This window comes from Dermacentor albipictus, chromosome 5 (genome assembly GCF_038994185.2).
Source record: "Dermacentor albipictus isolate Rhodes 1998 colony chromosome 5, USDA_Dalb.pri_finalv2, whole genome shotgun sequence".
NCBI lineage: Eukaryota > Metazoa > Arthropoda > Arachnida > Ixodida > Ixodidae > Dermacentor > Dermacentor albipictus.
In genome coordinates, this window is record NC_091825.1 from 144,871,500 (window position 1) to 144,896,127 (window position 24,628).

Here is a 24,628-nt window from a genome sequence, read left to right on the forward strand (position 1 = left end):
AGAAAGAAAGAAAGAAAGAAAGAAAGTCAGCCATCCACATCACTGAACACGTATTATGGAATGTGCTCGCATATCAAACTCGTACTGCGTCGGGCTGCAGAGCCAGCGGTATTCAAGAGCGGAGATAAAAGAAGAGGTCGTGGAAGCATATCCGCTAAAGCCATCTTTACCGTCCCTGTCAAGAGATAATAGTTACGCAATCCTCGCACAGATGACACGTACACACATGGAGGGCTCAGCGATTCAAATGCAATATAATCTAGCTGAATCTAGCTGAATCTAGCTGACACCGCATGGCAGCCCGTGCTTTTCGCGCCACCGGTGGGCGTTTGGGACACCAAGCTGATGCATTGTGGTATACTATGAAAGCGAGGCACATTGTAACACATCTTGTGGCCGAATTTGCCCCCCCGCTGGTTTATAGGTGGCGCAAAAAAAAAAGGAAACGAGCGCCAGTTGCCATGCGGGTCGATCATCGCGTTCGAATCACTGAGCACTGTTCACATAGCACAGATGTTACACGTGAATAGCGAGATGTGAACGCGAACGTTCGTGTAAGGTGGTGACCGTTTGGGTGCCGGAACCAGCACGCTGCCAGTGAAAGGAACGTTTGTGCGAAAGACAATGCCTTCGCAACTCGTAGCTCCAAAACCCATCAAATGTATTGGCCTGCCATGCGCGGCCGCCTTTCACACCCGGAGTCTTCGTAACAGAACAGAACTATTATTCTTAATGATTGCAATGAACCTTCCTTTGCTGTGCAACGCACAGCAAAGCAAGGCTGCAGTAACGACTGCAGTGAACACGCTGACGAGATGTGGTATTTGTCCTTCGGCAATTTAATTCGCTGTCTGTCTCATTACGTAGAAATTGTGTAGCAGCTGATAAAATGTGAGTGGCGACCTGTGCTTTCTAGCTAAATGTAGCTTAAAGTAACGGGTGTGAATGTCGTGCTCCAAGTAGTTGATGCGCCCGAGTCCTGTTATGACACCACTGCCACAGGCAAACGGGTACTGCAATCCTTCATTCGAGGTGTTAGTTCTCGCATGCAAAGAGGGGGAAAAATAAAGGAAAGAAAAGGAAGGGAAACGTACCGTTCGAATTCCACTTGTCTATAGAGAGGTCAGTCTGCCGACTTGGCCACCCTCTCCTGCAAACAAATCAATTAAATTAAATTAAAAAGAAAAGAAGCACAGGCCGACTTCGCAAGGAGGCCACGCATGGTCATGCAGCATGTCACATGTCCATCCGCTATAGGACATACATCAGTCGAACTTATAGCAGCTACAGCGAGGTGGCAGCGGAGGTCGCTGGCGCAGCTCGCAGCGGCCGCTCTAGACAAGTGTGATTCATACTGTACACTGCTGTACATAAGTGCCGCATAGGATAACGGTGCGAACGGTTTCCACACGAGGCCCATCTCCAAAACACTCTTCTTCTTCTTCTTCTTCTTCTTCTTTTTTTTTTTTTTTTTTTTGTCGAGGCCAGACCGGCTCCGCTTATCTCGGCCGGGTCAGCATACGGGCCCCCAGACGTTCGTTGATAAAATTCAGCTTATTCCATCAATACGCCTACGTTAGAATGAAAACAGGGCAACAGCAGAGGCTCCCGCTCTCAGCGCAGAAAGCAAAAGCGGGCAAACGTGGCTAGCGCTGTATGTGATCCAGTTCGCACATTCTCCTGCTGCATTCTTTCAAGCGCTTTTTGTTTCGTTTATCTTTACTCGGCCTATTAATTTACAGCGACGTAAAAGAGGAACCGGCGCTGCGGCTATTCTCAAAGAGCTTCACATAAACACGCGGCGTCTCTTTCTAGATCCCCTTGCGCACACACACACACACACACACACACACACACACACATATATATATATATATATATATATATATATATATATATATATATATATATATATATATATATCAACGTGAGGGAAGCCCTCACCACCAAAGGTATGGCCGGCGTAAGGCCAATAAAGAAGTAATAAGGGTTTAAAATAATCTACAGCGCAAATACACACGCGGCGTGCGGAAAGGGTGCTGCCGGCCGGAGGGGACGGGGAGGGGCGCGGAATGTTTAAACGGTCCGACGCGGCGCCCGGCTGACCGACCAGCGGGCCGACCAGTCGGGCGGGCGGGCAGGGCCGATAGTGGCCGAATTCCGCGCTTCCAACTTGGGTTTATATGCGCGACCCTCACCCACTTTCTCTCGAAACTCTCTTCTCCCGCAGGAGGAAGGAACGGAGCTTCTTCGTCCGTCCGGCCGTGCGTAACAAGAGGGGCAACCAGCGCGTTGTAAAGGAGCAGGCGGCGAGCGCGCGGAAGTGACGTAACTTTCACCGGAGGGAGGAGAGCGCACCGGCATCGCGATGGCTTCGGATCGGCGCGGCAGTCGGGTGGTGGCCTCGTCGCGGGCCGACGACGACGAGGACGTGATGGAGCGCGAGCTGGCCGAGGACGCCGTCTGGAAGCGCATCCAGCAGAACACCTTCACCCGGTGGGCCAACGAGCACCTGAAGACGGTGAACAAGACGATCGCCTCGCTGGAGACCGACCTGGCCGACGGGTTGCGCCTCATCTCGCTCATCGAGGTGCTCTCGGGCAAGCAGCTGCCCAAGCACAACAAGCGGCCCACGTTCCGGTCGCAGAAGCTCGAGAACGTGTGCGTCGCGCTCAAGTTCCTCACCAACCAGGAGGGCATCAAGCTCGTCAACATCGGTGAGTGCAGCTCGACCGAGCGCGTTCGGCATCACCACGCCCCCACTCCTCCTCACCCCTATCCCAGCACCCTCTCTCTCTTTTTTTTTCTTGAGCATCACAGGTGTCAGGTTCAGAGTTCGACCCCCCCCCCCCCCCCTGTCTGCGTCTGTCAAACGTGTGTTGGTGTATTCCTCGTGTCTTTAATTTACTGAGAGTATTGAGATCATGAAAGGGTAGCGTGATGTTAGCTAGTATAACTAACACGAAAAAAAAAAAAAATATTGAAACGAAACTGGGATAGAAGCCGGGACACACAACCTGCCCCTATATCGAGACTTTTGCGCTAAATGTTATCTGACGTCCCTCGCCAACAAGGCCCAACCTCCACACTTGCAAAGGTAGCGCGACGTTCATTTAATCTCAAAGTAAAAGCGATGGATGCAAGACGGAATTAAAGAGAGGACACCACAGGCAGTAAGTAACTCTCCAACTAAAGGTTAGCCGAGGAAAGAGCGCAATTAATATGAACCTTAGTGCACGCCGAATTCATCACGCTGACGCCGATTACAGGGGGCCAAGTATGCGACATCCGTTGAAGCTCCAAAGTTAATTCGGTCGGATATTCGTCTTCCCGTCATCGCGATATGCTATAAACTTCACTTGTGCACAAGTTCAACGACGTCGTTCCTGGACGCGCGTAAATTCGTGCGCACAGCGCCGACATTCCCGAACAACCTGCACTTGCTGTACCCCGCCGCTATTATATCGCGCTCGCATCCGTTCCGCGCTCGGCAGCAGCTGCGGCACCTGAGGAGACGGCGCATCGTGCCACGTGAGAGCCCTCTCGGTGCTGGCCGGTGCGCAAAACTGGGCGGTGCCGCTCGCCGACCCGTCGAGCTTGAAAAGCGCGCGCTTTCGCGCTCGCTGCACGTGTCCGCGCCCCGCCAAAAACAGGGCGTCGGCGCGAATGCGCGCATCGCCGCGTCGAATGAATGAATCGAATTTCGCGGTTTTACGCGCCAAAACCACGATCTGATTATGAGGCACGCCGTGGTGGGCGACTCCGGATCGATGTTGACCACCGGGGGATCTTTAACGTGCCCACAATACACGGGACACGACAGTTACGGTACTGCACTTATCTCTTCTTTTCGTATTCCAAAAATCACTTACTACTATACTTTCTCTCTATCTTTTTTGCGCATTTCGCCGTCATCGAAATGCAACCGCCGCGACGGGGATTCGATCCCGCGACCTCGTGCCCACATCGGCGCAACACGCCGTAGCCGCTAAATCGCCGCGTTTGGAGGCGTGTCGTCGTTCTTCACCCCGACAAGCCTCACGCATCGCTTTCGTCCTTGTGACGTCGCTGCGAATGAAGTCTCACCATCTGCATCCACCTGTTTTTGGGAGTTTGTACTTCGGCGTAGCTTGTGAGCGATGCAGTAGGTAAACGTAAAAGATCGCGTGACAATAAAATTCTGACCTTTGTGGTGGATAAACATACACATTCCATGAGATTCCTCGTCGCATGCGTAGGATGAAAGTAAACAAAATCGTACGCGTCGCCGTTATGTAAAGCATTTATTTACCGCTTCCAGAATTAAGCTTCGCGTCACGCAGATTCCAACATGTGCGTAAGACCTATAATTCTCTTTTCTTTTTCTTAGTTGAAGGGGTTTTGCCATATATGGTACGATGTTTTATATGTATACCTATTGTGTAACAGCCGTATCGTACGTGTATGAATTCAAGAAGGGGCGTTTTGTGGTATTTATTTCTGGCACAACCAGCGATCACAGATCGACACGACATTGTCGAGAAGGTCGGCTTGCGAAATAAACACGAGAGCGTTTCGGTTGTGAGTCTGGACGTGTCCATATTAATCAGCGAGCATCTGCTTTAAGGGACATAAAGCTTGAAGTGGGCTTACATAAATTAGGCTAAAGTAATAAATTTAAAATAATAGAATTTAAAATAAAATGGACATATTGCATGCATTGGGTCACGAGTACACGTGGCAAATGCTGTAATGGCCCAACCCGATTCACAGCCTTCCATGCACAAAACTGACAGATATAACAATGTGCGTGCCTGCAATATTCGATTTCTCAGGCTTGCTTTACTTTTACATTTGCGACAGTGTCAATTTTCTCTAATTTTTCTTCTCGAAATAGCCACACTAGTGCTAAGGAGAGCTTATCGAATCTTTGGCTGATGAGAGTTAGATAGAATTTTCGTCTCGTGTAATGCGTCACACTGCGATAAACACAACGAACCGCTTTCTTGTGACGTTTTCAGCTTTCGGAAGGTTTGCCAAATCGAACGCTTGGAGAAAGGACGCACGAAGGAGTAGTAATGAGATATGAATAATTCCAGTTCTGTTCATCCGGTGTGTTTTTATTATCCATAGCTTGCGCGAGTGACTCCGCATACTCCGCACGAGCTTTCCTTTCTTCAATGCTATAGTTCCGCATCATAAACTTAGTAGGTAATGCGAACTGCGAAAATCGATCAGATACGAATGAGCGCATCACGTTTCATTGATTACATTAGAGTCGGGAAATCGAATTTGCATTTCAACGGTGGAGGCCAAATTAAAGAAAGCTGAACAGCATTCTAAGCTTCTTCCCGTCTGGACAACAGGTGCAAAAACTGATGACGAAGAAAGTCTGTACTCGTCGGCGTCCGATCGTACGTTCCCGTCATTCTCACAGGTGGCCGTTGTCGCGCCTGACACACGCGCGTTCATGCACTTGCACATCCGCATACGTTCGCCGTTGGCGCATGTGCCACGAGAAAAAAATGTGGCTTATACGCGCCCGCGTCCGACGCTCTGCACATGAGTCAGCCGCAAAGAGCGAGACAGGTTTTTGCCGCAACCCTTGCACGTCGCGCTCGAGCTTGACGATGTTGCTCGCACGGCTTTTGACCACTGAAAACGTTGCATTTAATACTTTTCACTACGACGAGTGTACGACATCAGTCTTTAAGTAGCGTTTTTCTAGTTCTTTATTTTTTTTAAGCTCCTCTCCCCCACTCCCCAAAGAAAAAAAGAAAGAAAGAGAAAAGAACGAAAACAAGGACAGAACAAAACACGGACAAGACCGTCTTCGGGACGATACGATGTGCCGGCCTGGAATTCTAAGTAGCGCCAAACGTACAAGTACATGCATGAGAACGACAACACACGGCGACAACGCCAGTGCCGTGTGTGTTATTGTTATTGTGTCTTTGTCTGTTTAGCGCAACTTAATATCCCAGTGTGACGGACCACATAGTCCGAATGAATGTCGATATGTCGGCGCGCACTCGGTGTCAAACTGGAGGAAGCACTGGCGGCTTCATTTCGCCACGGATATATAGAGTAGGCCTTCACTGCAAAACACGAGTCCCTGCATAGAGGCGGCGTGGCTTCGCGTTCGTTATCCACGGGTTATGCCTGAAGGGCGCGTGTATCTTAGCACTTGACAGCTGCATATACAGTCCCTGTAATGTCACGGTACTGCAAACGTGTGACGACCTAGTACACACACCGCACGCAAGGTCGTCATTCGTCTCGAAAAGGGAGCTGCGATGTGTCGCAAGGGGTTCGAAGCCACTGGAATGCGGCGAAGTAGCTAACTAGACAGGTCTTCGACTCATCTATCAGGCTGTTCTTCTGACAAAAGGAATCGCGCTATTTTCTTGGTCGCCCATGCCAGCCTGTCGAGCCCGTAGCCGCATGGGTAGCACTTCGTCATTTCCTTTCTTGTATCCGTGCGCGTGCAATCGCAGACTGTGCGAGTTCCGTCACCACCGGGAGACACGTTGCACAATCCAGACCATACAAGGTTTTGTCGGCGTATGGGGCTCGAACGTAAGCAGCTGTGGGCGCGTTTATTCACCAGTCATACATCAAGATTTCGAACCGGTTATGAAACTTCCCGTACGGCGTGGCATAAGAGGCCGTCGCCTGCCGATGCTTGACGGGCTTTGCTATTAGAAACGAGGCCAACGGCAAAATCTGGCGGCGGCGCAGCAAACGCTGTGGAACAGAACGCTGCACTTAGCATATTCGCACCGAGACCTGAAACTCATATTACCCAATATCCTAAGCCTTTCGAGCTCTTGCAGGAACTTATTTTGGGAATTCTACCGATTGATTGATTTTCTGTTAAATGAATCATCTATTTTACAAGCGCTGTGTTTGTTTCCAAGAAAGCCCACTTGTTTCCCACGCACACATTTTCACGCAACATCTTCTCTAAAGCTGTTAATGTGCCCTTCCCGAACGTGTGAATTATACCGAAGCCGTTACAAGCAGGTAACAGAGAAGATCACATAATTTAACCTCGTGTCCGCACCAAGTCGCGATATTTCTCCGCCCTTCTGCTCACAATACTTGCCCCTGATAGTAAAGCAACAAATTATTACAGGTATGACATTTCATCGTTACACGCGACATTCAGCCATGTCCCGCAGCCTGTTCGGAACGCAAATGTTGCAGTTAAGTTGCTTCGTACTACAAACAGGAGAAACTCAGGAAATCTGATGTATTAAAAATAATAATAAGGCAAACCACGATAGTGCGAGACAATACGAACAAGGGGATGCACAAAGCGGCTAGCGTCGAACAAACATTTGCCCATATATAAGAATCAGTGTAGACTGCAACATATGGGTTAACCAAGCAATGCATAAGTCAGACGACGCTATTAAACACAGAGAAACAAAGACAGACACCATGCATTCACGCACTGTACACTTAATATCACGCCCTTCCTTCGCCCTGGTTTTCAGAACCGACTGCATTGATTTATGGGGTTCGAGCTCCCAAAGCAATACACGGGGTTTGCATGAGATACTCTGTGGTGAAGGTTTGCGGGTCAAGCTTGACAACTTGAAATTTTTTAGCTTTCACTCAAGGCTCGAAATGCTTGCGCCCATCGGACTGCAGCCACCGCTGCCGGCAAGCGAACCCACGACCTCGTACTTAGCAGCAACATAACACAATAGCCATTGACCCATCGCGGTGGGTAAGATTAGAGTATAAATCATCTGAGTACTTCATTTAGAATTCGGAAGCAATTCTAAAGATATCCCCAAGGAAACGGGTGATTTTCTTTAGAGTGCGATATTAGATTGCGACTTCGATTGCGACTTTCCAGTGTCTCGGGTTCTCCCGCATGCCACCCTCTCTGGCCAAATCATATGTGCATACTGAGCGCTGTTCACAAGATAGAGAAGACGCTGGAGGAAATTAAGCCAGTGCTGATGTTATCTTTCCCCCATCTTCCTTTTCACCGTGCCCGGCTAGTGGCATTAGTCCTTTCTGCCCTGGACGTGCAGCAGCGTTCAGGCGGAACAAATGCCGGCACCGATGCTAGGCTCACACCAATCGACCAACACCACAACTACCATCTTCTTGAATTGTCCACGCCGTACAGCCATGCGCCCATCATACGAAAGTTCTTTATACTGTTAGCTGGAACAAAATATTTATTCGGAGAATCCGTTGTACCCTTCGCCGACAGTTGCGCGTTTGTAAGCTCTAGGTGGCAGTCTCTGACCGCGAAGGGCTTTGACAAGAGCCAGTCTTTTCTCGTCGCTGATGCCCCGTTATCGGTGTCACGGAGGTCATTTCAACCCTTAACACAGTGAAGACCCGTGTCTGAGTCTTGGCACGTTGCCCAGGTAGGCGTTATCGCTTCGTTACACATTGACAGTGCTTGTCACTTCGCGATAAAGCCTGAGCGCGGATCCAGGCTCTCAAGCCTCCGCGGCGATAGACAATTCAAATGGGAGCGCCGCGCGGGTAACAATGCCGACAAACGCGGTTAGCAAACTCCGCTCAAATTCAGAATTACGGCAACAGAGAGAGAAAAAAAAAGGTACCCAAGCTTTAGATAAGAAGCTAACGGTCGTTCTCATGACCGGAACAGGTCGTCGCCGTCAGCGTAGGCATCTCTGCACGCCGGATGCCTAAGTTTCCTTCCTCATTTTTTTCTTTTGGGCGCCTGCTTTGTGCGTAGGTTTCCGCCGACTTCCTTTCAGGCACCTATAGAGGAATTTGCGTCACCACTGGCACATATCTGAATCGTTGGGTAAGAAAGTGGCTGCCGATTGGGGGCACTGGTTCCTTACTCGATACCACTTGAAGTGCCGATGGCGCTTGCAAAGTGAAGTAAAATATTGCTACCCGTTCACCACTTCAGACAGAAGCGGATGACAACTGACAAGAACAGAGTTGAGGCTTCAGTAGGGTGCTTGGTTCGCGCGACAACATTTAATGCAAAGAACGTGAGTAGAGCTAAAAAAATGTGAACAATGAAAAAGAAAAGCTCTGACCGGGAGCTGAATCTAGCTAGTTGACGAGGGAAGTTAACGCGACAAAAGTAGATGCACGCCGCAGAAGGGAAGACGAAGACAAGTGCCCGTCCTTGTCTGCCCTTCTTGTGCGCGTGTCTACCTTCGCGCTAATTTCCCACATCAACTATGCAAGGCCAACTATATCCTTCAGAATCAGGCAACTCCCGAGCGTTGTCATACGTTTTACTCACGACATTCAATCGCTTTACTTTACTTTTCTCTCCTTGTGCGTATTCAGCCCCAGCCGCTTACAATACCCTTAATGTCAGCCAATCAAAGGCTGAGGCAGTCGCGATAGTCTCCGTGATCGACGCAGTAGAGTGAGGTGTCACGTTGCCGAGGGAGTCGGCGCTCCTCGTGGCGTGGGAAACACGACGGAACACTGTGCCCTCCCATGCTCCAAACATCGCGGCGGCCTGTATTTGGCTGCGTATAGCCCACCCTGTAACGATAACTTACACTTAATTGGTTGTCGATACGGAACAAGATACAAACGAAGCAGGCATTCCCAAGAAATTTGAAGAAAGTGCCACAAAAAGAGCTTAGGGGGAGTGACGTCCTCACAAAAGGATGGAATTCACTGGAATTTTACTTAAATTCACCGCTCATTACGTAGGAATTGAAGGAAACGAAGAAATTGCTGACGCTCCTGCACGTCTAGCGCTGACATGTGTCCCAAAAGTGAGAGCGCCAAACATTCGCCAGAACTCAAAGGATGCACTCCGCAATCACTTTAGGGCGGTCCACGAGACTCCACGTGAAGATTATGTGATCCATTGACTTACTGCAGGCGAGGAAGCGACGCTGTTGTACCGCATCACAACCGACTCCGCGTACACTCCGGCTTGGTTATTCAAGACTGGACGTTGCGCTTCCACCCCGTTCTGTGCCTCCTGTGGTGATATCCGTGACACCTAACATTTCATATGGGTATGCCTGCAGTTCGACACAGAAAGAGAAGCGATGGTCGACAGCCTGCAAAAGAATGGTTTTTCGCACAGGACTTTAATTTTGAATACGTCGTTTTCCCCGGAGGGCCCGCGGCAATCAGGAAGAGAGTGCAACGACTGTTGATTGCCTTCCTGCGAGACACGGGGTTCATCGACACCTGGGGACACACCCCTGATCTCAAATTATAGGAGGCTCAGGCGGAACAATTGCCCGCTATGTATGCCAGGCTAACGCCACCTGCTGAACCTCACCACCACCACCACCGCCACCACCACCACCACCACCACCACCACCACCACTGCCGCCGCCGCCTCCTCACGAAAGGACTCTGGCTTTCGGAGATACACAGGTTTCACTCCCATAAACATGTTCAGTACTCACGAGCTCTTTCCCAAATAATATCTCTCCTCCACGTTTGACCTTCCCTGCTCTGTATGTCATGCTTGCAAGCCGCTTTGCAAGTAATAGTCTGTATATGCCAACATCGACTCGGTTTCGAACGTGTCTGTACGTATATAGCATACGCCTTGACAGCTAGCTTCTCCGCAGTAATGGTGCCTGTGGGGAGAAGTCTGCTTCCGTCATTACCTTTGCTCTACAGGCGTACGCTAATACGCTATTTCGAACTGTCCATTTTTGTCGTTAACGACGTTACCACGTTCACAGCAAGCCGTCGTTAAAAATAAATTCCAGTGAGCCGAGATAAAATCTAGATCGTCTATATTCCGAGGCAGGCGCTGAAATGATTACCGCAAAGGGATAATTCTGTACTTGCACCGACAGGATGCGATAGCTATAGTGAGTCGCAAAGAGACGGAGAGTGAGATGCACGCGCATTATGCCGAACGCCTAATAGTGATCGTGCTTCCCCGTGGCTGTGCATCGATGAAACAAGTGGCACGTATCGATTATATGGCGGAACAACTTGAGTTGATGTAAAGTAGTGCTGAAACGGGTCTGAATGCTATAGGAAGTTTGAAGACACAGATCAGACATGTCGGCAGCAATTCGGCGGTTGTCAAAAATTGACCTAGCACAGTCGGAGGACAATAGGCGGTTATGAGACACACTTATCGGAACGCAGGGCACAGAATACATAGAACGTAGGAGATGTATACGTGACACATAACACACAGAAGACATGTAAAGTCAGATACATCCGGTATGACGCGGCATCCTATAGGCGAGGCGTGTCGGAAAAACGGCTGCTCCGATTGTAAGAACCTGTGTTATACTAGGTTTATGCTGTATTTAGTATGACTGCGTTTAATCGCACCTGTAGCAATGACATTGCCACCCCCATCACCACCATACTCGCCACCTACGTCGAATCGCAAGCGGCATCGTGCCATGTTTTTCTTCTTTAAAGTGGATAAACAGGCGCGTGTCAAGACCGTTCGATGCACCGGACGATGCGTCGGAGGGGCGGCTACTCGTGCTTTGGCACCTTTTGAAACCTGCTGTAAGGTTGTTGGAAAACACGTTCGACGCATTTCTTGGCACGACTGGTGGGACGGCGAATCGTTTGACTTTTGGCACGCGACTTATCGCTCAAGGAAATGAGGGGCTCCGGCAAAAGAGTGCACATTTGCGAAAAAGCTGTCCGCTATACACCATTGTGCATCTAGTCACACGGTAGTACAAATAACACGCCTCCTCTTTTCGTCGAGGGTATAATCACACCACGCAGTGAACATCGCGTCACATATCCCTCGCCAGGATCGCGATTCACGCGCGGGCATGCCTTTTACGAAGTCGCTTAGGCGGCGATCGCGGAAACCCGATGCGAGACTGACGTTGAATGCGGCAGCCCGGGCAGGCGCACGCCTGTTTTGCGTTTGACTCATCGCTGTCTGCAAACCGCCGAGCAAAGGCGCGAGGGAACGCAACGCAAAGCGGGCCACGCAGCAATGGGCCGTGTATACCTTCTCCGCAAAGCGGGCGACGAGCTTCTATGTGAACGCGCACGCTTCGGCTGCCTTTCTTTACGAGCCCCCATGAACTTAAAAGAAAAACAAAGCGACCCCGCCGCCGCCGTCGACAGAACAGTCTGGGGCGACCGGGAAAAACAACAAAATAAAGAGGCCGAGCGAGGAGGTGAGCAGCATAGCGAAAGCGAGAAAGAGGTCGCCGCGAAGCCGTAACGAACTTGATTTTAGTTTTCGCTTTTACGGGCTTCGTGTCTGGCTTGTTGCCCTTGGTCGCGTTGGCCAGCGAGCCCGTGCGATGGCCATTCAGGCGTTTGCTGGCGCACGCGAACTGCGAGCGCTGAATACCTGCAAGCGGCGGCTGCTCGTTGAGGCATATGCACGTCCTTTACTTGCGATGGGAAGTTATATATACACGGCCGTTCGACAGCAACAGTTGGAGCGGCCGCTGTCTTTGCACTTCTTCGTGAAGGCTCTTGTCTGAAGCCTCTCATGTGTCATATGTGCCTCGGGAACCTTTACTGTCGACAGCAAGTTATACTTTGCATTTGCACTGCTTCGTGCCATTTTATCTGAAGCTTCTTGGCGTCCTATGTCTAAACACGCAATTTCGAGCTATTATTTCTCAAAGTGTGCGACAAAGTACATGGGCGTTACAGTTACTTTCGTGCTTCAATGCATAAGATAGCGTTTTGTTAAAAAAGTAAGTGGTATAACAGAGGGCATGTTTGTGGAAAGTTTGATGGCGCATATCTCCAAACTGGTGTCATTGTGGAAATTCATTCCAAATTGATACGCCTTGCAAGCTCACCAGCTACAATTCGTGAATTGCAATATGTGCTGTAGAGTAACTAATTAAGAGATTAGTTAGTGATTTTGTTAATTAGTTGAATATGTGTTTCGATTTCTCGTGCAAGTAATAATTCAGCTCAAGCGCTGGAATTATGTTATCTGCAACGGGCGATTTTCGAAATTTTCGAAAAATTTAAAAATGATCACCCTTATACAAGCGTAGGGTTCGTTCCAAAGCCCACAAATTACACAATAACTAGTTCGGGGGCTAGTTAAGTTGGTCTGTTGAGAACTTACTTAAGCGCGTTGCTTGCATCTTTACCATCATTAAAAACTTACAGCGGCATGAGAGATCGAGAATTTGAAAATTTTCAGTGAATTTCGTTACGTCCACAAATGTGGACTGCACGTCTTCGACTATCGAGAATGTTCGTTACCCTAGAACACCGTTGACTGCTTCACGCGCAGTGTACTTGTAAAAACGTCCCCCAACATAAGGCTTGACCTGACCTCCCCGGGCCTCACACTATCGCCCTGTTCTTAATGGTATTTGTGTATCGGCAAGAATGTCATCGCGTGTTGCTGAAAACATGCGTTCCCTTCGCTATCAACGAAGTGCGCCAAAGGGCCATCGATGCATCGACGCGTCTCTGCTACGTCGCGTATGTCCCCAAAACTAGACCGAAACAAGGCTATTTACTGGACTATAGCCAAGAACAAGTCCTAGCTTATGCAAGCCAGCAAGCTGTATTCGGCAATTATTTTAGTGGTTCAGTATAGAGAGAGAGAAAAAAAATAATGCAGAGAAAGGCAGGGAGGTTAACCAGAGGTAGTTCCGGTTGGCTACCCTGCGCAGGGGGAAGGGTTAAGAGGGATAAAAAGAGAAACAGAGTAGTAGGGGGAGATAGAAAGAAAGGGAGACAAGCACGAACAAAGCGCGTACACTACAGAGCGGTAGGGGGCGGCATTCTTAGAGTCTGTCGTGAAGCCCCGTGGATCGCAAGAACCTTACTAGCGCGAATAAGGCCTTTAACGCGGATGTTCTTTCGGAGCATTGGCCTAAAGCTTTTAGTTCTGAAAGTGGACGATTATCCAACTGGTTCAATACTCTGCACATCACTTGTCTCTCAGCACTGTATCGCGGGCAGACACAGATAATGTGTGCGAGCGTCTCGTCGATGTTACATGTGTCGCATGTGGGGCTGTTGGCCATTCCTATGAGGAAAGCATAGGCGTTTGTAAAGGCAACGCCTAGCCACAGACGGTAGAGCATGGTCTGTTCACGTCGGGGTAATCCAGGCGGGAGGTGCACCCGTATGTCCGGAGACAACGAACGCAACCGCCACATTGTGAAAACATTCGAGTCCCACAGGGGCAAAGTGCACTCACGGGATATCAATCGCAGCTCAGCCGCAGCGTCTGTTCGCGAAAGCGGAATGAAAGGTTCAGTAAGGCTTGGTTCAGTATAAAAACAAGCCTTTCTAACGATCAGATCGCGGTCTTGGGAAAAGTGTATATTTACCACATTTACGCTTCGTTACTTCATAGTGCTTTGTTTTAAACTCTATATTCACCTATTGTTCCTCTTATTTCTTTTCTTTTTGCAAAAATGAGAATACACGATAAACATAACTGTTTCGGCGGGCCCACCATTTATTATTAGTAGTAGTATTCTTATACTGAGGACGGTTCTATTGAGAATAGAATCCCCATTCCTCGGTCACGACAGGCACAATAGCGTCGCGAAGCAACAGCAGTACGCTTCCATCTCGGCGCGTGGTACAGGGGGCGCGAGGATCAATCGGCACCGACTCCTTCCGCGCGAATTACCTATAATGAACTGGCAGCTGCGACTACAAGAGGCTGCAAGGAAGCAAAGCGTCCATCAGCGTGCGTTGCACAGCGTTGTGACACACAGTGGCCTCGGGTTGGGAACCGCAAAGGATTGCGGTGTGGTTGGTTCCAAAGACAGTCAGCGCCGGTTTATTCAAAACGAGCGAATGTGACTTACACCAAACAAGCGCGCACACAAAAAAAGCGAAAGAAAGAAAGAACAGAACGCTACTTTAGTCGTAAATCTACCATCCATGCATCGTTCTGCAATAAACACAATGGCTCGCAATACTACACTATTGTGAGAAAACTTGAGTGAAAATTTTTCTTAGTCGTCATTAGCATTATAATAAAAAGGCATTCACACTGCTTCGTAACGTTGTCGCAGCTCCTATTATACGAGTAACTGAGCCTATTGAAAATAGTACCGCCCGAAAAATTACGTAGTCCATGAAAAGCCTTCTCCCACCCATACCAGCGCAGATCCAAAGTATTTAAGCGTAAATGAATTCTTGAGAGTGTTGCTTTTATCCTTAAAGTTCAAAAATTTGAACTTTTTATAGGGCGATCAAATACCGGCTGTTCCTGTCTATAAACCCGTTCAATTCCACCAAGCTCAATAGTGAGAGAGTTTGTTATAAACTGCGTAAGGGAGCTGTTTTTTATTTTTTTACGTGTCATTCCATTTCTCAGTTTTTTTTCCTGAAGAATGCCCTTGAATTTAAGATTATTCCGGCGCGTCCTGATGTTCAGATCATCCACGACTAGATGAGCTTGTTTCCAATTGCTTTAAGTTCAATGTTCTTACTCCGGTAGAGAATTGCCCGGATAAGCGTGCTAAGTAGCAGCTTTTGCCATTTAGCTGTGGCATTTCAACTTGAAACAAATTTTATGCGAAGCATATTACGAGGGCTCAACCCAGCTCCTCAGGCGCGGCGGTGACCATGAAATCACGTGACACCGTGACGTCACGACAGAGGAGAAGTGGCTTTGGCTCAACTCTTGCAAGACGGGCTGGGTGGGAATCGAACCAGGGTCTCCGGAGTGTGGGACGGAGACGCTACCACTGAGCCACGAGTACAACGCTTCAAAGCGGTACAAAAGCGCCTCTAGTGAATGCGGTGTTGCCTTAGAAACGAGCTGTTTCTAAGGCGTGCGTCTCTTGCTCAGGCGCACATTTCGTTGCCGCGCCGAACGCTGCTTTGCTCGACGCTCACCGCGTCCAATGCGGGGCGCGTAGTCGCTGCCCTGTAGCCCATTGTCTTACACCCCTTGGCGGGTCGACGGGAACGCTGTCGCGTTCCACTCTTGAAGGCGAAGAAGTAATGCATGAGTTGTTTCTTCGTCTAGCCGAACCAAATATAGCCAAGCAACAGCAGTTCACCAGGCTAAACAGTGGTTCAACAACTAAAATAAAGGCTAGTATGCTTCGCATCCTGGGCTTAACCTTACCTAAGCCACAGCCATTTTTTTTTATCTCCTTCGTAATATAAAAGAAGACGATAAGAACCAGCTTGAAGAGAAAATATGTCCCATAGCTGTCTTCAGATCTCAGGAGGATGAACAAATTCTCGACAAAAAAAAGAAAGGAAAGAAAAGAAAAGGCGGTCACGTGATGTATGCGGCAGCCCGATTCGCCTTTCGTAAAAGTATGGCACCATTTTCGTGGAATGAGGAACGCCGATCACCGGCATCTTAATCGGTAACCAAATGCCCCGTCAGACAAAAAGGACAAAAAAAAAGATGGATTCTTCTTTTGTATTCGCTTGGATCACGTTCTCGCGACAGCTATTGAGACCGCGCGGCGCAAGTGGACGTCAGCCGGACAAAGCTGTCGCGGAAAGGCAGGGCGGCCAGTTCGTTAGCGGCCGGCCCTCTTGGCCGCGAACGCGCACACACACGCCTTCGGTGCCAGCCGCAAGTGGCGGTTCGTTATGCACGAGCCCGACTGAAGGGAGGGCGGCTGTGACTTGTCGCCCGGAGTTTGCTGGGCGCACGCACGACCTGCGTCCGCGCGTTTCCGTGTGGCTCGAAAGGGCGTTGAAGGCTGAAAGTCGATCGATACGTGAGGCAGCCGGTGGGCAGGTAGCTTTGCTGTCGTTGTCTGAAGCAGTGCGCTTCTCGGGCGCACCATTTTAATGAGCGAGCACTATTTGGAGAGTGCCCCAGCAAAAATCTGTCCGTTCCGTGACGCCTTATACATCTGCAAAATAAATTCATAATTGGTCAAATTAAAACGTGAATTCGTTATAATAGTATGTGATTGGTAGCGGTAGACAAAAAACTGGTTACGTCGCTGTCGATGCGTCAAGGTCGTAAAAAAGAAAACTAAAGAAGGAAAATAAGACTGGACTGAAAAGGAAAGAAAGAATGGCTGTGACGGCGTTTCGGCTCAGTTGATACGATATATCTGCAAAATAAATGCATAATTGGTTAAGGTAACCCATGTAATCATTATAATAGTGTAATAGTAGACGGTTGGTAGCGATGGGCAGACACGCATAAGTTATCTAAACAAGTAAGCAAAAGCCAAGCAGCAGCCGAGCCAAAGAATGCTTACGCATAAATAGACAATCCTCAGAATTTCTGTAGATTTTTTTGGAGTCTATTTGGGAACACGTATATCTGCTCGTTAAACACTACCAAGAAAACATTATTATACATCCTTTTGAAACTTGCGGACCGCTTTTGCATCAGCATGACGAACAGCTGTTTGCGATCTCCACATGAGTGGAGATCGCATGTGGAGCGAATGACTATGCCGCCACCTCATCTGGGCTTGACCCGTAACGAGGCGGTTTTATATCGACAACTTCAAACGGGGTGGTTATTCACCCCGGTGCTGATGAGGCACGTGTGTCCAAGTGTCTATGAAAGTAATCTGTGTTGTGTGTGCCGAAAGGAAAGAGCCACTGCAGCTCACATGCCTTGGGACTGTGCTAAGAATCCGCACGAAGCTGCAACGATAACAACGATCCCGCCGCGGCTCGAGGCCGCAACGAGGTGCTATGACCAAGATGTCCAAACCCAGGCTGTCCAGCAGCTTTAGGCGGCCCTCGAAAGGCAACGACCGAGCGAAACCAAAGGGAGGCTGCCACCCCAAAAGAGCGGCAGGCGCGGTCGACCAAAGGGAATAGTGCGGCCGCGGCCGAAGTAGAGGCGCCACACGCCGCGAAGACGTCATGGCCATGTCACGGTAACGCCTCCCTAACATAGGAAGGCTAACCGTTCTGCAGGCATTCACAACAAAGTTTCTTCACTCACTCACATCAAATGTGGTGCGCCAATTTCCCTCCTACTGAGGAATTTGCAAAGGTTGTAAAGACATGTTTTATGGTAGTGCATAGCGGGCAGATACGTGCTTCCCAACAGGTCACACGTGCAGAAGCTGCGTTAAAAAGCAATTTTTTTTAGTGTATATATGTACTACAACAAGGTCATCGCATATTGGGCTGGCAATTTAATCTTTATTTATTTCCTTTCACGCGTACGTTTCTGTGTGTACCGAGATGCGGATTACTCGGCAATAAAGGAAGCCGCGGTGGCTCAATAGCTGCTGCTGCTGCTCACGTGACGATGCCACGGTGACGAAATGCAAATACGCTCGTGCGTCGCGCTGTGGACGCACGTCCCCGCGTGGTCAGAATTAATCCGGAGCAACTCGCTTCGGCGTGCTCCGTGGACACAGCTTCGCGCTTTCGTTGTAACGTGTGAAAGCGGGCAAAACAAACAGGGACAAACGGAAGAATATGCGACAACACAGCGGCGTGTTGACGTGCATTCTTCCTGTCGACTCCGTTTGTTTGCGCCGTTCCACACGTTAAAACGAATCGAAACCGACTGGCCCGTCTCGCCGACCCGCCGTGGTTGCTCAGTGGCTATGGTGTTGGGCTGCTGAGCACGAGGTCGCGGGATCGAATCCCGGCCACGGCGGCCGCATTTCGATGGAGGCGAAATGCGAAAACACCCATGTACTTAGATTTATGTGCACGTTAAAGAACCCCAGGTAGTAAAAATTTCCGAAGTCCTCCACTACGGCGTGCCTCATAATCAAAAAGTGGTTTTGGCACGTAAAACCCCATACTCTAATCTGGCCCGTCTCGCCGTCTTGCTTTTGAGCTAAACGGCTATTGTTTCGAAGATTTCTACGGATTAGGCCTCACAGGCTAGAAAGGGGAAAAAAGGAAATGTGCAAATCGAGGAAGCAGTGTACAAGGCGCCCACAGACATCACGTAGACGACTGCATAAATGTTTGTTTATTAGGTCACGCGGCACTGTCTAAACGCTAGTCAGATTGGTGAGCGGTACGACGCCGCGTCGAGTCTGTCCTGTCGGGGGACGGCGACCGTGACCCTCCGAACCGAGGGCAACCGCCGCTGACCCAAATACGGAGGCGCGCCGTGCTTTGTGCACAGAGTGCTCTTTTTTATTTATCGTATTTTGTTTGTTCGTTTGTTTTTTGTTCCCTCTAATGCGCGCGACACGCCGTGCTCTCTGCCTTTGCCGCAAGTTTAATTCGCCGTGCGACCACCAAGCGGCCATCGTTTTTTTTTTTTTTTTTCCTTCCGCGAGTTCGGGGAAAGGAAAAACCTGTCCTCTCGAAGGTCTTCGGCGAAGAGAGACTTAAATCACGCCGTGATGTAAAGAAAGGAAAACGAAAAGTTGGCACATTGGGTAGGGACGCGTTGCGAACGGTTCAGCCCGCTTTAAGGCCTAAGGACGCGCGTCTCGCTGGTGCTTTCAAAGCGTACAGGTGCCGTGTCCGTATAGTACTTGAGGCAGATCGCTGTGCAGCCAAGTCGGTAGAACTAATTTGAGCGTGACTGCAAGAATGAAGGGCCAAGCGGAACGGACACAAGTAAAAAATAGAAAAGACTCAATGTCCTACTTACGACTGATTTGTTGAAGGATGGAGGAAGAAACTTAAACTTACTTACATACACAACAATCTTTTTTTCGCTCTACTGCGCATTCCCATCTGCGAACTGCGATTGTTTACGTGGCAATGACATCGACGACCCGCTTACGCATTGCTCGCCAACCTGAATGATTTTCCCATAAACTCTATGATCAGCTTCACGTCAAACCAACTTGACCAAGCTCCACTACGCGCGATAATTTGAACAGTCTGGAGGACGTTTTATTCTATATCGAGTCAAGATTTAATTACAAAGCGCACAAAGTATACTGTTGAAGGCCACCCTCGCAAGAAAGTTGTAAGAACACAGCTTGACGGGGCCAGGAGGCCGCTACCGGGTAACAACAGCAGTCAGCGTAGCGTAGACTAAAAAATTAAGATGAACACAAATGCGTTTGTTTGTTTGTTTGTTTGTTTGTTTTTTTTATTCACATACCCTAAAGGCCCTTTACAGGCATTACATAGGGGGTTAAAAAGTACAATAAAGTGATCATATTGCGTAAGACAATGAACAAATCGAAAAGCATAAACAAACATGCGCTCAGGAAAACAGGGAACATAAAAAAGCAAGTGTTTGAGAAGATGCATACATGTGGACCACAATGCTCAAAACATGGAAAAAAAATACACTTATGATAATCTATTAGGTACCAGCACAAAATAAGCACTTAAGTTTGTTTACAAATGCCTCGTAATTATTTTCGGAAACGATTTCTGCAGGTAGTTTGTTCCAATGATAAATGGCAAGGAACAATGGTGAATGACGCATAAGTTTGGTGTGTGCCATCTTGGGTTGCACTTTGAGGCAGTGGTCTAATCGGGGGAAAATGCGATGTGCTGGTTTGATATGAGATTCTGTGAACGTTGAAGGATTGTGATAAAGCTTGTGAAAGTGACATAGCAGGGTGACAAGTCTTCGCTTTTCAAGTGAGCTTAAATTTAGAGATGATTTAATATCTGTGATGCTGGAGTAGCGAGCGTATGTCCTTGTGATAAACCTAGAAGCCTTATTTTGAACCGATTCCAGTTTATCGGCAAGATAAGCTTGATGCGGGTTCCAGATTAAACTGGCATATTCTAGTTGAGATCTGACTAAAGTTGTGTAAGCTAAGAGTTTGGTTGCCTGATTTGCAAAGTATAAGTTACGCCTAATGAAACCGAGGGTTTTGGATGCTTTGGCGGTTATATATTCAATGTGTTTGTGCCATGTCAAATCAGAAGTAATGTGGACACCTAGGTATTTGATTGCAGGAACTTTTTCAATGGCCACGTTACCGATAGAATAAAAGATGGGTTCCGTGACTCTAGCCGTCGTAAATGTTACAAGTTTAGTTTTTGAAACGTTTATTTCCATATGCCATTGTTCGCACCACTTAGCGATTTTGTCAAGATCTGATTGCAAAGCATTAGTATCATGAGGGTCCGTAATCTTTCTGTAAATAACACAGTCGTCCGCAAATAGTCTAATTGTAGAAGTGAGGTTGCTGCTTATGTCATTAATGTAAATAAGGAAGAGGATCGGCCCGAGCACCGAACCTTGAGGCACACCAGACTTTACATGGGTTAGTGCGGAGCAAAATTCATTCGCAGACACGAACTGCTGTCTGTTAGTTAAAAAGTTAACTATCCAGTTCAAGACATTGTTGTTTATGTTTAGATTTCCAAGTTTAAATATAAGACGATTGTGAGCAACTTTGTCGAACGCTTTGGCAAAGTCGATGAATACGGCATCAATTCTCATTAAATGGTGTATAGCGTCGTGCAGGTCGGCCACGAGTTCAAATAACTGTGACTCGCAGGAACGGCCACTCAAGAATCCGTGCTGGTTTCCAAAAAAAAAGTTCTGCTGACTGAGGTACTTCATTATTGCTGATGATATGATGTGTTCAAGAATTTTGCAAGGTATACTCGTTAATGAGATGGGCCTGTAATTTGAAAGGACAGAAGAATCTCCAGATTTAAATATAGGTATAATGCGTGCGATTTTCCAAGCGTCAGGCACAATTCCTGTATCAATGGATTGCTGATAAATTGGGACGAGTATGCGAGCTATCACTGGTTTTGTTAACTTGAGCAATTTCGAACAAATGTCATCGGGTCCGGGGGCTGAATTACTCGGTAAACGATCAATAGCTTGCTCAATGCCTTCCTGCGTAATTAGGATGTCATTCATGTCCGCGTTTATACTAATAGCATTATAACTTGTGGGAAGTGGCGTTTCGGTAGTAAACACGGAACTAAAAAATAGGTTCAACTCCGTGGCAACCTTAGATGGCTCAATAAAATCACCGTCTTTGCGTAATTCCTTTAATTTTTTTACATTCCTTTGCGTAAGGAATGTAAAATTTGCGTAAATAGATTCCGGGCTATGCTGCTCACGTAAAATGTTGCGCTTCAATGAGCATGCAACTGAACTCAGCCAGTATTTTAAGCTGCATTCTTCGCGTACTTTGTCTCGCGAGAACAGCGGCGCGGTTAACAGAAGGCGCTGCAATGGAACAATTTGTTTTCTTGTTGGATGAAAGGTTCGCTACTGCCACTCTTTAGACAAGCCTCGGTGGCGTATAAATGTTTGGTACGTTTGATAAACATACTTGGATTCGGGTTAACCTCACATAGCTGCTACGTCAGGCTTGGTTTAGACGACGTTAGTTTAGTTCGGGTGGCGAGTTACGGGGGGAAGTAGAATCAACGTTCGCGTATGGAATACTTGTACACCAGTAGGCGTAACAGCGGGCTAAATACGGCTTCAGGCTTTTTTGTAACAAGTGTTAAGCGTATGAAGAGCGACGTTTGAGTGAGTCGGTGGTGCTGGTATGACACACGTTAGTGTTATAGCATTGTAAACATATCGATGGGTTGCCGTATACCAAGTAGTCACGTTATCCTCTCATTCTTGCATCCTGCCTCTCTCGTAGATGAAATGATTTCGCCACACACCTGTCACCCGATTCCACACCTCATCTCAGCCCGAGCATCTGACAGATTAAAAAAAAGAGAGAGAGAGAGAGAAGGCGAAAGAAATGCGCGAACAGAAGTTCCTTCTCCGAGCAGTTTCATATGCTCCGAACGTAGAAAGAGAAAAGACTGGCCCAACGGGGAGAAAGCCGGGACAGCGCGAAGGTCTAGTGATCTACTACTGCGCGCAAACGGGTTGTTTGGGGAACGTCCGACAGCGAGGGGCGTGCGTTATGGCCTGCGCAGTCTCAGTCGGCGCGCTTCCACGGCAGCACCCGCATACACAAACAGCGCACGAACGAAAGTATGACGGCTCGCACGGTTCTTACGAAACGCAGCCCGGTGCCAAGCTAAGGAACGAGAAGGGTACACACATGACAACGACGAAAAATATATACAAAAGAAGAAAAGAAAGAAGACGAAGAATAAGAAAGTAAGAAGGAACGAAGAAACGAAAAGAACGAAAGGAAGAAGAAGCAAAGGCGCCAACAAAAGAACATAAAAGGAAGGAAGGAAAGAAGACCCGACGGCAAGGACCCCATCCACCGTGGCTCCAACGGTATAACAGCGGCAGAGCCGAGCTTTTTCCTCGCGGTTCGGCCAGCCGGCAAGCCAGTCCCGGAGCCAGTCGGTCGGGCACAGCCGCTGACAGTTGGCAGCTTTCCACAATTCTGGCCGGCGTGTCTTCGGCGACGCGGCCTCGCCCTTATAACGCATGCACGTCAGGCATGCACACAAGCACTGTCGCTGCCGCTTCACGGTCCGCCGGGCTCGCACGCAGGCAGGAAACAATTAACTTGCTAATCTGTTTGCCGAGAGTGAGGAGTCGGTTCTCGCGATGCAGGAACCAGCTTCGCACTCTCCTCTACGCATATATGCCCGTTCTTTGCACATCTAGGAGATTACGAGCATTTGACACCTGCTCGCACACCTGTATACGTGGGCTTCGGCGCGAAAAATGTTCGTTCCGGTGGAAAGCTTTAACGGATGAGAATCTGAAAGGAGAGGCCACGCCCTCTGGTCTTGCGGTTTTATGCCGAGGAAGTAGCAAGCGTTTGACAACTCTTCAAGTGTGCGTTGTAGTGAATCGGGCAGAATATCGAATCCGCGGATGAGCTCAGACTTTAGACGGTTACTAGAGACGTCGCGTGAGAGGACTGTAAGGGCACGCCCGTGTGCAGATAAGAGACGTTTGCCGTGAAGTAGGCTTGTGCACACATCATATGTACTCGTCACACGGCTCGCTGACCACGACGACGTGCGGTATAGCGAGCGTGACGCAATCGAGCGGGTTTTGTACACCGCGACGCGATGTCAACGAAAAACAGGTGGCGGGAAAGACGTGATTCATCTCGCGACTCGTATTTATTTTTGTCGGGCTATTGCCCAATGCCCACCCCAGCTGAGGCGTCGGCTCTGCGGATGGTCTCCATAACTTGCGGGAAACGTGTATGAAAAGGCGTTGAATTTGAACGGTTCGTATACAATACGCTATCCACGTTTGAATCGCCGTTACAACTAATGAACTCTTATATAATTAGTTCATTTATAGTAGTCGAAAGAAAATGCGTCATGAATTTAACGAAAAGCTAGCCCTCACCCTTCACCTTACGTAACCCCCTTGTATTTAGGTTATACTCCACATTACCGTCAGCATACCCTACCTTCGTATTTGACAAAACTGACACATTCAAATACTCTTTCTTTTACGTACAATTAGTGATTGGAATTCTCCTGATTACGAATTATATAGCATGTCACTGGGCCTTGTTGTATTTCTAACATGTCCCTACTTGCTTTTTGCTCTTGTGCTGGACTTTTATTATTATTATGTTTATGCCTTCATTGTTTATACCGCAAGTCTGCAGTATGTGGTAAGCAAAATGTATAAATAATGCGAGAGTGTTTGTTTGTAAGTAATAAGTTTAAGTTGTAAGTAATAAATAATAAGTGTGTACTTAGCTAAACAATAACCCAGAGGTTAAGACGAAGTTGAAGACTTCAAGTGATCAACACGGGTCGGACTAGGTGTATCTCAGGTTGGAGCCAAGGTTTCGGTCAGACCGCTTGCGTCAATTTGCCCTGACAAATAAAAGCCCCCTTGTGGAAACGCTAACTCTCCAGCGACATCTCTTGTTTGACCACTGTTGACCGTTCGCAGTTAGGTTGATGGTCCCAGCTGCCTTGAAAGACGTGT

At 48.3% G+C, this 24,628-nt stretch overlaps 2 protein-coding genes across 5 annotated transcripts in view; one reads left to right on the forward strand and one right to left on the reverse strand.

Moving 5' to 3' along the window:
* Nucleotides 1-24,628, forward strand: part of cher (filamin protein cher) — a 202,612-nt gene that overhangs the window by 86,243 nt on the left and 91,741 nt on the right. For 2 of the 3 annotated variants that reach the window (XM_065437644.2, XM_065437645.2), the window contains exon 2: nt 2,231-2,717. The exons of the other annotated variant lie outside the window; for it this stretch is intronic. In XM_065437644.2, coding sequence (XP_065293716.1) covers nt 2,369-2,717 — 349 coding nt within the window. In that variant the 5' untranslated portion in view covers nt 2,231-2,368. The remainder of the gene's footprint in view (nt 1-2,230; nt 2,718-24,628) is intronic. 3 annotated transcript variants of the gene reach the window in all.
* LOC135906320 (uncharacterized) overlaps nt 1-24,628 on the reverse strand; it is a 127,899-nt gene that overhangs the window by 26,319 nt on the left and 76,952 nt on the right. Inside the window, exons 1-2 of one of the 2 annotated variants that reach the window (XM_065437668.2) lie at nt 2,021-2,200; nt 1,095-1,150 (exon numbers count right to left, since the gene is read on the reverse strand). The exons of the other annotated variant lie outside the window; for it this stretch is intronic. The gene's annotated coding sequence lies outside the window, so the exon portion shown is untranslated. Of the gene's footprint in view, nt 1-1,094; nt 1,151-2,020; nt 2,201-24,628 lie in introns of those variants that run through there. 2 annotated transcript variants of the gene reach the window in all.